The sequence below is a fragment of the Amblyomma americanum genome, chromosome 1, assembly GCF_052857255.1.
Source record: "Amblyomma americanum isolate KBUSLIRL-KWMA chromosome 1, ASM5285725v1, whole genome shotgun sequence".
Taxonomy (NCBI): domain Eukaryota; kingdom Metazoa; phylum Arthropoda; class Arachnida; order Ixodida; family Ixodidae; genus Amblyomma; species Amblyomma americanum.
Genome location: NC_135497.1, coordinates 146,389,529 through 146,402,324, shown reverse-complemented (window position 1 = coordinate 146,402,324; position 12,796 = coordinate 146,389,529). Strand labels below are relative to the sequence as shown.

The following is a 12,796-nucleotide window of genomic DNA, read 5'->3' as shown; positions in this document are numbered from 1 at the left end:
GTGGCCTGCCTCTTTGCAGCTTTTCTACTTCGATATACTTCTAGAAATCATTCTTTCCCCCGCAGGTTGGTAGCTGTTGTAGGCTAAGGGTTTCGCTAATAACTTTTAGCCATTTAACGTTAAAAATTGCACTGCCCTTATTTATGCTACAGACTCTACAGGACTTGTACAACATTGTGCATTTGAGCTTAATATTTATTGCTGGCTATAGAAGCAAACTGCTTGTCAGCCATTGTCAATTGTTCGATTTGTGTCTACCTTTTGCAGGTCAAAAGGGCGCCTTGGTTAGCCAATACTAAACTCTTTATTGTTGCATGCACCGACATGAGCAGCACAACAAGACGGATCTTCACAGAATATTTTTTTCATGGAGGGAATCTTCTTGTCATGGCTGCAAAGCTGGATTTGCCTGGTGTTCGGTACATGGAACACACTTTAGGACCCAAAGCCATTGCTACAGTAGTACATGAAGCAGCAGAAGACATTGCAATGCTGAGAGGTCAAGTACTATACCAGTTTGACCAGAATTGCAGTGTTAAAACTGTCGCACGTGACCGAGAGGGCGCAGGCCTTGTGTTTGAGCTTCGAGGAAGTAGCAACGGTGGATTGGCACTTTTGTCTGAGGCAAGTGGTTCTATTTCTCTGGACATGAATACTTTGACCAAGATAGTGACAGCAAACAAATCTTGCAGCTTTCCAATGTGCAGATTCAATTTTATCTGCGCAACGGAAAGCTGCAAGATTTGTTTACCGCCGCTGTGACTATCATTTTTCACCCTCATCTGGCATGTTTCCCTAAACTTAAGTCCACTGTCAACCCGCTGGAAAACTTATTCTTTAAAGCTTCTCCACTTTATAGTGCATTCTCCTTGCTGCCTTTCAGATGGTAACCATATCTTGTTTTCACAACCATCTGCAACTAGGAGCCATCATAATCTTAATATCCAACCTTTTTTTGCACGTATTAATGCTTTCAAATACAGCAGCTTCTTTCCACATACTGTGGAGGGTTAGAACTTTTTACATGGCAACATTCGGTCATTATCGCTTTATGAGTTGTGTCTGCAATTGAGTCGTCGTGACATGCAGAGGCATTGTGTTTATATTTTATTGTTGCCATGTGCTCTTGGTGCGTGAAATTGTATTGATATATATTTTATGTAGCCCACTTCTGCTATAGGCCCTGCATGGGGCTGCAGTATTTTCAAATAAAATAATAATAATAATAATAATAATAATAATAATAATAATAATAATAATAATAATTGGTTTTTTGGGAAAGGAAATGGTGCAGTATCTATCTCATATATCGTTGGACACCTGAACTGTGCCTTAAGGGAAGGGATAAAGGAGGGAGTGAAAGAAGAAAGAGGCGCCGTAGTGGAAGGCTCCGGGAAAATTTCGACCACCTGGGGATCTTTGACATGCACTGACATTGCACAGCACATGGGCGCCTTAGCGTTTTGCCTCCATAAAAACGCAGCCGCCGCAGTCGGGTTCAAACCCGGGAACTCCGGGTCAGTAGCTGAGCGCCCTAACCACTGAGCCACCGTGGCGGGTCAAATAAAATAAATACAAAACTAATCTTATTTAAATAAAATAATTAAAATTTGTTTTTATTAATCAGTATGCTATGTAATTATTGGAGCGGTAGTGAAACATGCCGATATTATTAAACACTATCTGGGCTGCTTTTGTAGGAGCAAGCTGCATCAGGTTGAAGATAAGCTGGAAATGTCTGCTAATTTGGGTTCCCATAATACATATCTCCTTTAGCTGTGGCTAGACTTGTAGTTGCATTATACATAAAATTTAATGTGTAGGTACTGCATGTTAGCCAAAAATTAACCAACTAAAGAGGTTACTGTTTACCTCGTAGGTCTTGTATGTCCTAGGTGTGTGCCTTAAGGCAGGGGCTTGAGCCACATTGTGTGCTAAACTAGTTGTAGCCTCATATATGTCTGATGGTTATTTTCGTGCCTAATTTTTTTCTGTGCCTTACATCTGGTAACCAGATTTAGGTTGGCCCATGCCCATATGATGCTGTGTTCTATTTGACATCTGTCAAACTTCTTATGAATACGTAGGTGAACATTACTTATCTGTTCCTAACTGTTGCATCTGTGTATTAGAGTCTTTATGCCATTTTTTTTTCTCCTTGTAGTTGAAAATGTAACTTGTTTGTAGTACAAAGTGATTTAGATTAAAATATAAATGACAGTATCAAGAAAGAATCTCAGTAGCCACTTGATTAGGAAAAATTTCTCTAAACGCAGTATATCTTTCAAATATAACTTCATCTGTTGTTTTAGCTGAGGATCTGAATATATCTCCTAAGCAGAAAGGGAGATGCACAAAAAATTGATCTGAGTTTAGTTATCAAATCCAACTAACATTGCATCTCTGTCGGGAAAGCTTCATGCATAGCCATGTTAACTAGACTGGAAATTCACTTCAGCAACTGTGGCTGCATCCTCCTGCTCTTTTAAATGGAGAGGTTTAATGAGGCTTATTGTTGAAGTAAGCAACACAATGAAAAAGAATGACATGAGACAGCCAATGTCCATGTCATTTTCAAAGCGTAAAATTGCATTTGTCGGTGAAGGGTTATTGCTAGGGCCCGGAAATACAGGCACAAAAAAAGAACCTCAAAATGGGCAGGCATTTAAGCTCTGAAAAATCATGTAATAGGCGCTCAAGATCCAAAAGTAAGTGACATGTAGTAATTTTTATTGCATAATAGCAATTGAGATGATAATAAAAATCTAAAATTTGCCATTGTGGACCCCGTCATACTGCTGTTATAAAGGAACAGCATACGACCTGGTCACATTAGTAGGGCACAGACAGCTTCCACTCTTGGTTGCACACAGCAATAAACAGCATACTTAGGTTCTGATACTTGGCGGTTCATTTGTTTTCCACAGTCAAGGCCTTATACTTTGAACAACTTCTTGGCATGTCACTTGAGCTAAGTAGTGTGAAATAAAAATGAGAGAATTCACGTGGGCTGAGCTTATCACTTCATGGAGCCGAAGCGCACGTCTGATGTCTGAAACAATCACATTGACTTTACCCTTTCCCCGAATAAACTCCCAGTCTACAGAGTGCTGCAGTTGTTTAGTTAACGTCTTGACATGCAAAGCTGCCTTCGCCTGCATGCTACCTGAATGCAATGTAGCATTTACTTGCTACTTACTTGCTCCCTCCATGCTTATCGATATCGAGATCGTTCTTATCATGCTCATCCAAAATAGGCAGCTAAACAAGGACACACATAATCACAACCACACCCATGAAGAATCAAAGGGATTACCTTTAGACCTGGGCTCACGAGAATGGATGGAAACGAGCTGAAGCATCAGCTCTCCTGCGAACCATTTTAAGATGGATCATGCTTGCTGTGGCCAGATACAGAGAAATTCAGCCACTTGATGGCGCATCCCCATAGTGGAGATAACGTAAAACTTTTCCACACAGCTTCAGAACGAGTACCACTTCCTCCCCCCACACTCCTAACTTTCCCTGAGAGAAGCACAATTCCCCGCTAAGCACAAACGCCCCATTTGCAACACACCCTCCACAACCCGGGACAATGGCACTGTAAAAAATCAACTAACACAGCTTACCAGCTATGTCTTATACCTTATGGCCAGTTTCTAAGGGGTTGTTCTTTAAATGAAGTCATCCGGTTTTTGGTACTTTGTTGTTGTCTTCATTGCTTTTTGTCTAGGAGAGGGAGGCATTTTTCGCATAAATTTGCCAAAATGGCCATATTTAGCATAAAACCTGCAGAAAGGCAGGCAAGTGCCAGAATGCCACATTTAGGCATTTACAGGCATTTTTAGACAAATGTCTAAGCTTCCAGGCCTGAGCTATCACATTGTGTTTATCTTAACATTTCCTTTCTGCTATTTTGCTTTTAGTTTATCTCATATGCATACTCAACGGGAGTTACGATAATGTGGTCTTGGTATCCCTTACCTTGTCAGATCCCTTATGCATGTGATCTAAAATGCAAAGCTTAGGTGCATATGTGCGTGGGAGAATCTCATTAAACCTATGTTCAGGACGTGGGTTGTTCATTTTCATTGAATTCGATTCCACAGGGCTAGTAGAATGTGAAACTTCCAACTGCTTGATATGAACTAAGCTCAAAAACAGAGGGCGTTGCCTACAGTACTTCCTTTTGTAGTCGCATTTTGCCAAGAAGTTGGTAGTTCAAAACCTTGGTTATTTGTGTTCAGAGCATTGTATGTATATGCTTTTCAGATTCACTTGGAACTTGACCCAGTGTTCTTCAGTGCATCAGAAGATGTGTTGGCGCTCCTAAAGAAGGCAAATGAGGGCAGGATATCGATGTTGCAAAACATATTATCAAAACACTTTTGCTTAAACTGCAGCCTCAATGCATCTCACAAGTTGTCCACAGGAAATATCTTCACAGCAACAAAGGTCAGTCTACATTGTTGACATGAATAGTCTTGACTTAACGGTATGGACACTTTGGTTCCTGAGCAAAACTGCCCATTAAACAAACAAGTTGTCCGTAATAACATTTGTTTTGAAGGAAAAACAGCACGAAGAGGATGTTGGATGAAAAACAAGAAGCACACACTACAAGCACTTTAATGTAGCACATGTAAGGTGTACTTCTCATTCTTCATCCAACGTCCCTGTTCGCACTGTGTTTTTCCTTCAAAGTAAGCGTCACCCAACTAGCCCAACTTTCTCTGCTAGTTTGTAATAACGAATTGCGAAGAAAAAGTAAAAAAAATACATTATGATTAAGGCATGCTTGTGTGCATACTGGTCAGCAGTGAAGTGGAAAATAAACAAATTCTTGACAGCTTCAAGTGTGTTATCCTTGTAGCTGTTATCTTCAAAATAATGTAGTGCAGTCTGGGACACCTAGCGGTTCATGAGATGCATGATGGTGTCTAATGGCATGACATCTCCTGCTATGGTTTTTCACATCCCATGAACAGTTAGTACATATCTGTGCTCATTCGGTTCTCAACTTTGTGCAAGCAGCAGAGAGCATTTTCTTCACAGCCATTTATGCAATACAACAAATGGCAATACACAACAACTGGGCACCTTAGCAGTGTTAAGCATGAAACCACAAAAAAATATGCTTTTGTGCATTTGAGCTCTCTTTCTCTGGTGTTCTGTGCTCAAAATACAGGAAACGAAATATCCGGTTGGGGCAATTGAGGTGTGTTCTCATTGCTGTCTACATTAACGTGACAAAAATACATTGGCCCGAATGACCTTTGTGCTGTTTCGCCCTGTCCATTGTCCAGACAGCAAGTTTCCATATTAACGAGGTGCTAATGCATTGAAAATGTTAAAAATTGTACCTGATTCAATTCATCGATCTTACGGGGGTCGAATTAACAGGGCACAGATGTATTTAGAAATTGTATAGTGTGCAATTTTGGTTTTGCATTCTGCCACATTTTTTGAGACCTTTACTGTTTGAGTAAAAACTGCTCTGTCCTCATCCCGTTTGTCATGCAGGAAGTGCTTCAGGACTTTTTGTCTAGACCACAGACTGCATCTGGTGTATTCATGGATGGCAATGTCAGCTTTTGCTATGTCACAGAAGACATGGCTGCATCCATGACGGCTACAGTTGACTGCCTACCTGTGATCATTCCATCTGGTGATGCATTTTTCTGCAGCCCAGCTTTCAACAGTGCTATTTACTTCTCAGCATCGAGGACACACAGCTTGGGCCGGCTAGCCCTTTTTGTTGAGATTGTGACAACCACCATGACAGCTATAAAAGCGTGAGATAACATTTCCTTTTTAGTTGTACCACATGTGCTTCGGCTTTTCAAAATGCTATTTCGCTTGTCATGTGCTGGTGCTTTTGGTGTGGTGGCCTGTGAAGAGTCTGTCACTTTAATCAGTTTTATCACTTATTTTGAAGCCTTGCACTGGCCATTTCTGGTTTGGTCTATGGGGGTTTAATGTCCCCAAGCGACTCAGGCTATGAGAGACGCTGTAGTGAAGGGCTCCGGAAATTTCGACCACATGGGGTTCTTTAACGTGCACTGATGTCGCACAGTGCACGGGCCTCTAGCATTTTGCCTCCACTGAAATGCGACCGCCATGGCCGGGATAGAACCTGCGTCTTTCGGGTCAGCAGCCGAGCGTCGTAAACACTGAGCCACCGTGGTGGCTCTGGCCATTTCTGGTAGTAGAAAAATTAACAGAACAACTAAATGTGAAGGGTAGTTTTTTTTTGCAAATGAAAAGCATAGCATATAATTGACTTGAGGGAACACAGCCTCATTGTTTTTGTGAAGGCTATATTGCATGGGTGCAAGCAAAAAGAAGTCGAGCACATTGTAGCAGTTCAGCTCTGCTCAAATTGGCTAGCAAACATTGGGAAGTATAGTGTGTGCATGTGCATGACAGTGTTGCTGATACATTTGCACATGCCATTACTCCTCTGCTATGTCTCGTGTGAATGCAGTCAGAACAGCAATGTGTGTTCTGCAAACTTCTGTCTGTGCTTGTCCACGTGAGCCAAGTTTTTAAGAAAGCTTTTGAATGTTTTAGGTTGCTTCTCATATTGATAGATTGCCTGTTAAGGAATGATAGCCAGGGTGTACGGTCTTTGGCAGAACATGTAATGAATTTCAATTAATTGCAGAAAATGGTGCTGTAACATAGCCGACATTTTAGTCCTAAAATCTTGCAAATAGCCATAGCAGGTTCTGTTTAGTGCTTGTGACACACGAAGCCAGAGCATCTGACTAGTAATATTTGTGTAATTTTTATTCCCTTCCTTTCTGTTCAGTTTGCAGTCCATCCATGGATCTGTCGCAATCGCCACACGCCGGCTGAATGGTGTAGGTAGGTGTATTTATGAGAAGTGATTACTAGAACCATTGTATAGATGCATTTATCACTTGTAAAAGCTGTCCAGCTATGTTTGTTAACTTTTGTAAAAAATAATAGCTTTTGTTCATTTGTTCAGATGCGTGGTACAGTGAGTTTGTGGTCACCTACTTGGAAAGGGCATTTTTTACCAGCAGAACATTTTTTGAAATGAAAACTAATTTTTGTTTTATAAAGTCTACAATGAACTTCTTGAAATTTTTTGTCAAATTTAATTGCTATGAAATAGGCTATGTTTGCCAGAGTAGCTTCTTTCCTCTTCAGCCCAGTTCTGCCATTGGTGGTTTTTTCCTGTTCTATTTCAGTCACTTTCATTATTCAGTATTGCCACTCTCCTTTAGGTATGACATAGAAACTCGCAGCATAGAAGTATGAGCCAGCTGGATACCTTTCTGCAGGGTCAACCTACCCTTGCCACTAAAAAAACAGCAAAGTAAACAGTTCTTTAAAACTAAAAAAAAAGAACTAAAAATATGACTGAACCCACTTTCTCTGCACTGTGCACAAACAATCAGTGAGCCACTGATCCGAGCTAACAGAGTAGAGTAACATAATTGCTGTGTAACAGTTAAAACTGTGCGACATTCTGAACTGCATTTTGAGCTTTTCTCTCTCTTTTTTTTTACTTTGGTGAGATGGTTTTTATTCCATCAGACTAGAATAACTCACTTCAAAATTTGCCTGGTTCTAGCTTGTTCACACATTTGCTTGTGATGCATAAAGACAGTCATAGAGCCACCACGAGCCACCATGTTTTTATGAACAGGGCCACATATAAGGTGTGCTGTTGATATGTAACAGCAGTGAATGCTTAACACTAGTGAAAAATATTGTAAGAACCTACAATAATGCTAGTTCAAGTTTTTTTTTAAATTAAAAAAAGCGTAGCAGAAGTGTTTCAGTGAAGAACTCGCCTGCAGTTTGCATGGTGTTTTGTCAATGCTGACTTGATGCATGACTTGAGGTGCATGTCAGTGTGACGTTATTGATCACTGGAGGGCGCCACCGCATCGGTCAACAGCTTTTTGGGGGGACCCAGAGCTCTGAGGGCACCAGTGTAGAGAAGGAAGAACCAAGATCAAAGGGACGATGGAACTACAGGAGAAGAAATAGAAACAAGCGCCAGGGCCAAGTTAATTCAGATATAGGTTACATTAACATGCAAGGTGGCAGAAAAAGACAAATGGGAGGAAATAGAACAGTTAAGGCAGGAGGAATTAATGGTATATGGTTTAGTGGAAACACATCTTATAGACATGGAGCAACCACCCTGTAACCCAGACTACGCATGGGAATATTGCAATAGAACAGAGGGCAGTAGAAAGGGAGGTGGAATTGGGGCATTCATTCATAAAAGTATGAATTTTCAAAGGGTTAGACTGGGATGCAAGGAACATTTATGGCTAAAAGGAAAAGTGGCAGGGGAGCAAACACTCCTTGCCTTTGTATACCCGTGGACAGGAGCTAATGCTAAAGAGGAAAACAGGAAAATGTTAGAATGTATTGCAAGCGACATTGATGAGCTAGGAGGACAGGGCGAGGTAATTATATTAGGCGACATGAATGCACACATAGAAGACCTGGATGGGTACACGGATTCGACAGGAAGCATGCTGCAGGACATGGGTGACAGGCATGATTTAGTTGTATGCAACAGCACCGAGAAGTGTGAAGGGCTCATAACATGGGAGGCAGGGAGTCTGCACTCGACGATAGATTATGCACTATCACAGAGGATGTATAATAGATTAGCGGTAATGAGCATAGAAGAACATGGTTCCAGAAGTCTAGGTAGTGACCACAAGCGTATCAAGTTGAGTTTCAGAAGAGAAACCAATATAGAACTGAAAAGAGATGAATAATCAAAGGTGAATTTTTACTCAGAAAAGCAATTGGAAGCAGCAAACAAACAAATTGAGAAACTAATTTTTGAGGATAGTGAAACAGAATGGACTTATTCCAAATTAACTCGATTACTGGAGCTAGAGCTAGCTAAGGTGCGAGTAGAGCTAAAAGGGAAAAGACGCAAACCCAAGAGTTGATGGGATGAGGAGGTCAAGAGGGCGATAGAGAAACGTCAGGAAGCGTCCAGGGAACATAAGATATTCTAAGAACTATAAGTTGAGGTAGACAAAAAATGGGATACCTTCATAAAGTGTAGAACGGAAGCATCTTATTTGATTAATGAGAAAATTAGAAGAGTGCCCAATGGATGTCAAAAGTAAATAAAAAGGATAGAAAAGCAGCTCAAAAATTCTAGAAACATCTAAATGCAATGAGTAATAAGACTAGGCTAGAACAAAGGTTTATTGTTACTGATTAGGGTATTCGACTAGAAGGGGATGAAGCGATAAAACACATAGGAACAAGGATGACAGAAAAATTTAAAGAAAGAATGTTGCACATAATTTATCGAAGGAGGATAGACCTGTTACTGCAATAGCTTCACTTGAGCAAAGAGAGTGGGAAAGGGCAGAGAAGAAGGTTCCTAGTGGCACATCAAAAGGACCAGATGGTATTCCGATTATGTTAATTAAGAAGCTAGGACCAAAATCCAAGCAAACATTAATACAGGCAGTGAATAAAATGACAGTGGATGGGAAAGTCCCCGATGAATGGCGATTAAGTAGAATGAACATGACATATAAGGGAAAGGGGGACAAAGCTGACGTAACTACCGTCCTATAACAGTGTCATCTGTGGTTTACAGGGTGGTGATGCAGATTATAAAGAACAGATTGCAGGCTTGGGTGGAGAACGAGGGGGTGCTAGGTGAGCTACAAAATGGGTTCCAGAAACAGAGGAGGTTGGAGGACAACCTGTCTTCATTGACGCAGTGTATAGAGATTGCTGAAAAGGAACACAGGTCCCTATGGCTAGCATTTCAGGATATTAAGGGAGCTTACGACAACGTTATTCAAGAGTATCTGTGGGACATACTGGGCACATTAAATGTGGAAGATGGAGTAATTAATCTTTTAAAAGATATATATAGAGGTAACAGAGTGCTCATAAAATGGGAAAAAAATGTATCGGAGCCTGTACATTTACATCGGGGGCTTAGGCAAGGATGTTCTCTGTTGTTCATGTTGTACCTGCAAGGGTTGGAGACCAAGCTAGAGAGGAGCGAACTAGGCTTCAACCTTTCTTTTTTCAAGCAAGGGGAATGGATAAAACAGTCATTACTGGGACTAATATACGCCGATGATGTAGTGCTAATGGCTGACAAGGAAGATTTACAGAAGTTGATATTATATGTGGTAAAGAGGGAAATAGATTAAGTTTCAAATTTAGTAAGGAAACATCTGCAGACATGATATTTAATGATGAGGTTGGCAAGCATGGAATACAGGAGTTCACGCTAGAAGCAGTGGATGAGTACAAGTATCTTGGGGTGTGGATAAATAACGGTGCTGAGTATCTGACAGAGCATGAAAAATATGTAATGAATAAAGCTAGTAGGAATGCAGCTGTGATGAAAAATAGGGCACTGTGGAATTACAATAGGTATGAAGTGGTAAGAGGGATCTGGAAAGGGGTGATGGTTCCTAGCCTGACTTTCGGTAATGCGGTCCTGTGCATGAGACCAGATGTTCAAGCAAGGTTAGAAATTAAACAACGTGGCGTAGGGAGGCTAGCTTTGGGAGCACATGGCAATACACCAAATCAGGGGGTACAAGGTGATATGGGATGGGCGTCTTTCGGGAGCAGAGAGGCTAGCAGTAAGATAGCATTTGAGGAACGATTGAGAAAGATGGAGGAAAAGCAGTGGGCTAGGAAAGTTTTCAGATACCTGTATATAAGGAATGTTGACACGAAATGGAGAAAGCGAACTAGAAAGTTGACAAGCACATATCTGGACAACAGTCGGGGGGCAAATCAGCAATTATCGGTTAGGAAAAAGGTTAAAGAAACAGAGAGAGCTCTGTGGAAAACAGAGATGCTGATGAAATCGGCACTGGGAACATACAGGATTTTTGAGCAGCCAATTGCCAAAGAAAATATCTATGATAACTGTAGGGGAAGTTCTTTGTTGTTTGAGGCCAGGACGAGTTTTGCGGACTAAGACATATAGAGTCAGGTACCACGAGATCGACACGTGCATTGCGTGTGGAGAGGAGGGCGAAACGGCTGAACACTTGATACTTTTCTGTAAAGGGCTTCACCCTGCAGTGGAAAGCAGCGGGGCTGATTTATCCAAGGCATTGGGGTTTAAGGACAGCGAAGGGAAAGTAGATTTTAAGCGGGTAGAAGTAACCAAGTGAAGGTTATCTGATTGGTGGCTAAAATCAAGACAAGAGTTAAATTTCATAAGTCATGACTAGGTGGCTTGAGCCACCACCCGATTTAAAGGGTTCAGCCGTATCCATCCATCCATCCATAAAAAGGCACGCATGACTGGGCTAGTCAGTGCGTGGTATGCCCCAGTGCAGAGTAGCAGGCCAGATATTTTTCAGGCCAACCTCTCTACCTTTCAAGTCAATAAATCAATAAACTCACTCTCTTTACTTTCGCCGCATATTTTTACCAGCTCAAGTCACACGCAAAAAAGCAATGTCCTCTTCTTTCTCTTCCTCCTGCTCTTCTCTCCCAGCCTCTCCAGACACACGCGAAAAAGCGATGTCCTCTTCTTTCTCTTCCTCCTGCTCTTCTCTCCCAGCCTCTCCAGACACACGCGAAGAAGCGATGTCCTCTTCTTTCTCCTCCTCCTGCTCTTCTCTCCCAGCCTCTCCAGACACACGCGAAGAAGCGATGTCCTCTTCTTTCTCCTCCTCCTGCTCTTCTCTCCCAGCCTCTCGAGACACACGCAAAAAAGCAATGTCCTCTTCTTTCTCCTCCTCCTGCTCTTCTCTCTGAGCCTTTAGAGCCACGTCCTGGAGGTAGCTTCGCACTTTGCTGAGCACACTCTTCCCGTTCTGCTGCAGCAGATGGCGCTTTTCGGCCAGAGACCTGTGCAGCTCCGCCAAAGTGCGGGACACGATGAGGCGTTCGCGCCTCTCCGTCTCCGGCGACCACTCCCGATTAGTCGCGTGAGCTCCCGGCGCTCGAAGGCACCTGCGACGCTTTTCGCACGGCGCGTGGCTCGCGTCGGATGACGAAGGCAGCAGAGAGGGCGAACAGCAAGTGGCCCGCTTGCGGAAGCGCAGCCTGCTGCTCCGCCTAGGGTTCGGTGGCGGCGACAGTGATGGAGACCAACGTGTCAACCTGGCGCGTTCCGCGACTCGGATGCGTTCCAGGCGTATCGGGTGAGGCTCCGCGTTCCTGCTGGCCCGAAGAAACTCCCGCTGGTTCAGGAAGCAACGCTCGGCGGGTCTCGTAAGTCTTTCGGCAGTCACGCGTAGGGCAGCGCTTGTCTGCTGCTTGCGGGTTTCCAGCAGTTCCGCAGGCACATCCCGCGGGTGGCGTCGTGAACGGCGTTTTCCAGTCGGCGCCATGCCTCGTCGGCTGTCTTCTCGTCCGCCTCCAATCACGCACGGAGCAAAGTACCGCACCGCGTCGGTCAATAACGTCACAATAACCTCGTCGGCTGTCTTCTCGTGCGCCTCTAATCCCGCACGGAGCAAAGCACCGCACCGCGTCGGTCAATTAACGATTAACGTCACAGTCAGGGTAGAGTTTCGTGAGACAAATGCGTCTCAAATTGCCCAGTGTTGCCTGGTTATAATGTTGCCAGACGATCATACTGGCTATCCCTTTGTATCGGGAGATCAACGGCACTAAAAACCGGATCGAGCCAAGAAGGTTCAAAAAATAAAAATTAAAGAATAAAAACACCTAACACACGCCCGTGGCACGTTTTGGACCCCTGAGCCTTCAAGGAGCGTGACCGTGTTGTGTGCGCCACCAATGTTTCAAGCGACGCTTGGTTCGCTCAACAAGC

The 12,796-nt window shown here is 42.9% G+C and overlaps 3 protein-coding genes across 4 annotated transcripts in view; 1 reads left to right on the top strand and 2 right to left on the bottom strand.

Moving 5' to 3' along the window:
* Dysb (dystrobrevin binding protein dysbindin) overlaps window positions 1-12,796 on the bottom strand; it is a 101,374-nt gene that overhangs the window by 33,248 nt on the left and 55,330 nt on the right. The gene's annotated exons all lie outside the window — the stretch shown is intronic.
* On the top strand, window positions 388-6,912 carry LOC144116380 (biotin--protein ligase-like). Its single transcript, XM_077651150.1, has 4 exons — window positions 388-624; window positions 4,273-4,455; window positions 5,524-5,795; window positions 6,815-6,912. The coding sequence occupies exons 1-4, from the start codon at window positions 388-390 to the stop codon at window positions 6,891-6,893; spliced, it is 771 nt and encodes a 256-aa protein (XP_077507276.1). The 3' UTR covers window positions 6,894-6,912.
* Window positions 1,969-12,587, bottom strand: LOC144113837 (uncharacterized). 2 transcript variants are annotated; one of them, XR_013310877.1, is made up of 3 exons: window positions 11,416-12,587; window positions 7,830-8,010; window positions 1,969-4,329 (listed from the first exon to the last, which is right to left on the bottom strand). XR_013310877.1 is itself a non-coding variant. In XM_077647179.1 (2 exons), the coding sequence occupies exon 1, from the start codon at window positions 12,348-12,350 to the stop codon at window positions 11,448-11,450; it is 903 nt and encodes a 300-aa protein (XP_077503305.1). In that variant the 5' UTR covers window positions 12,351-12,587; the 3' UTR covers window positions 1,969-8,010; window positions 11,416-11,447. The 2 variants fall into 2 exon arrangements, 1 of the variants encoding a protein (XP_077503305.1); XM_077647179.1 differs by having other exon boundaries at window positions 1,969-8,010.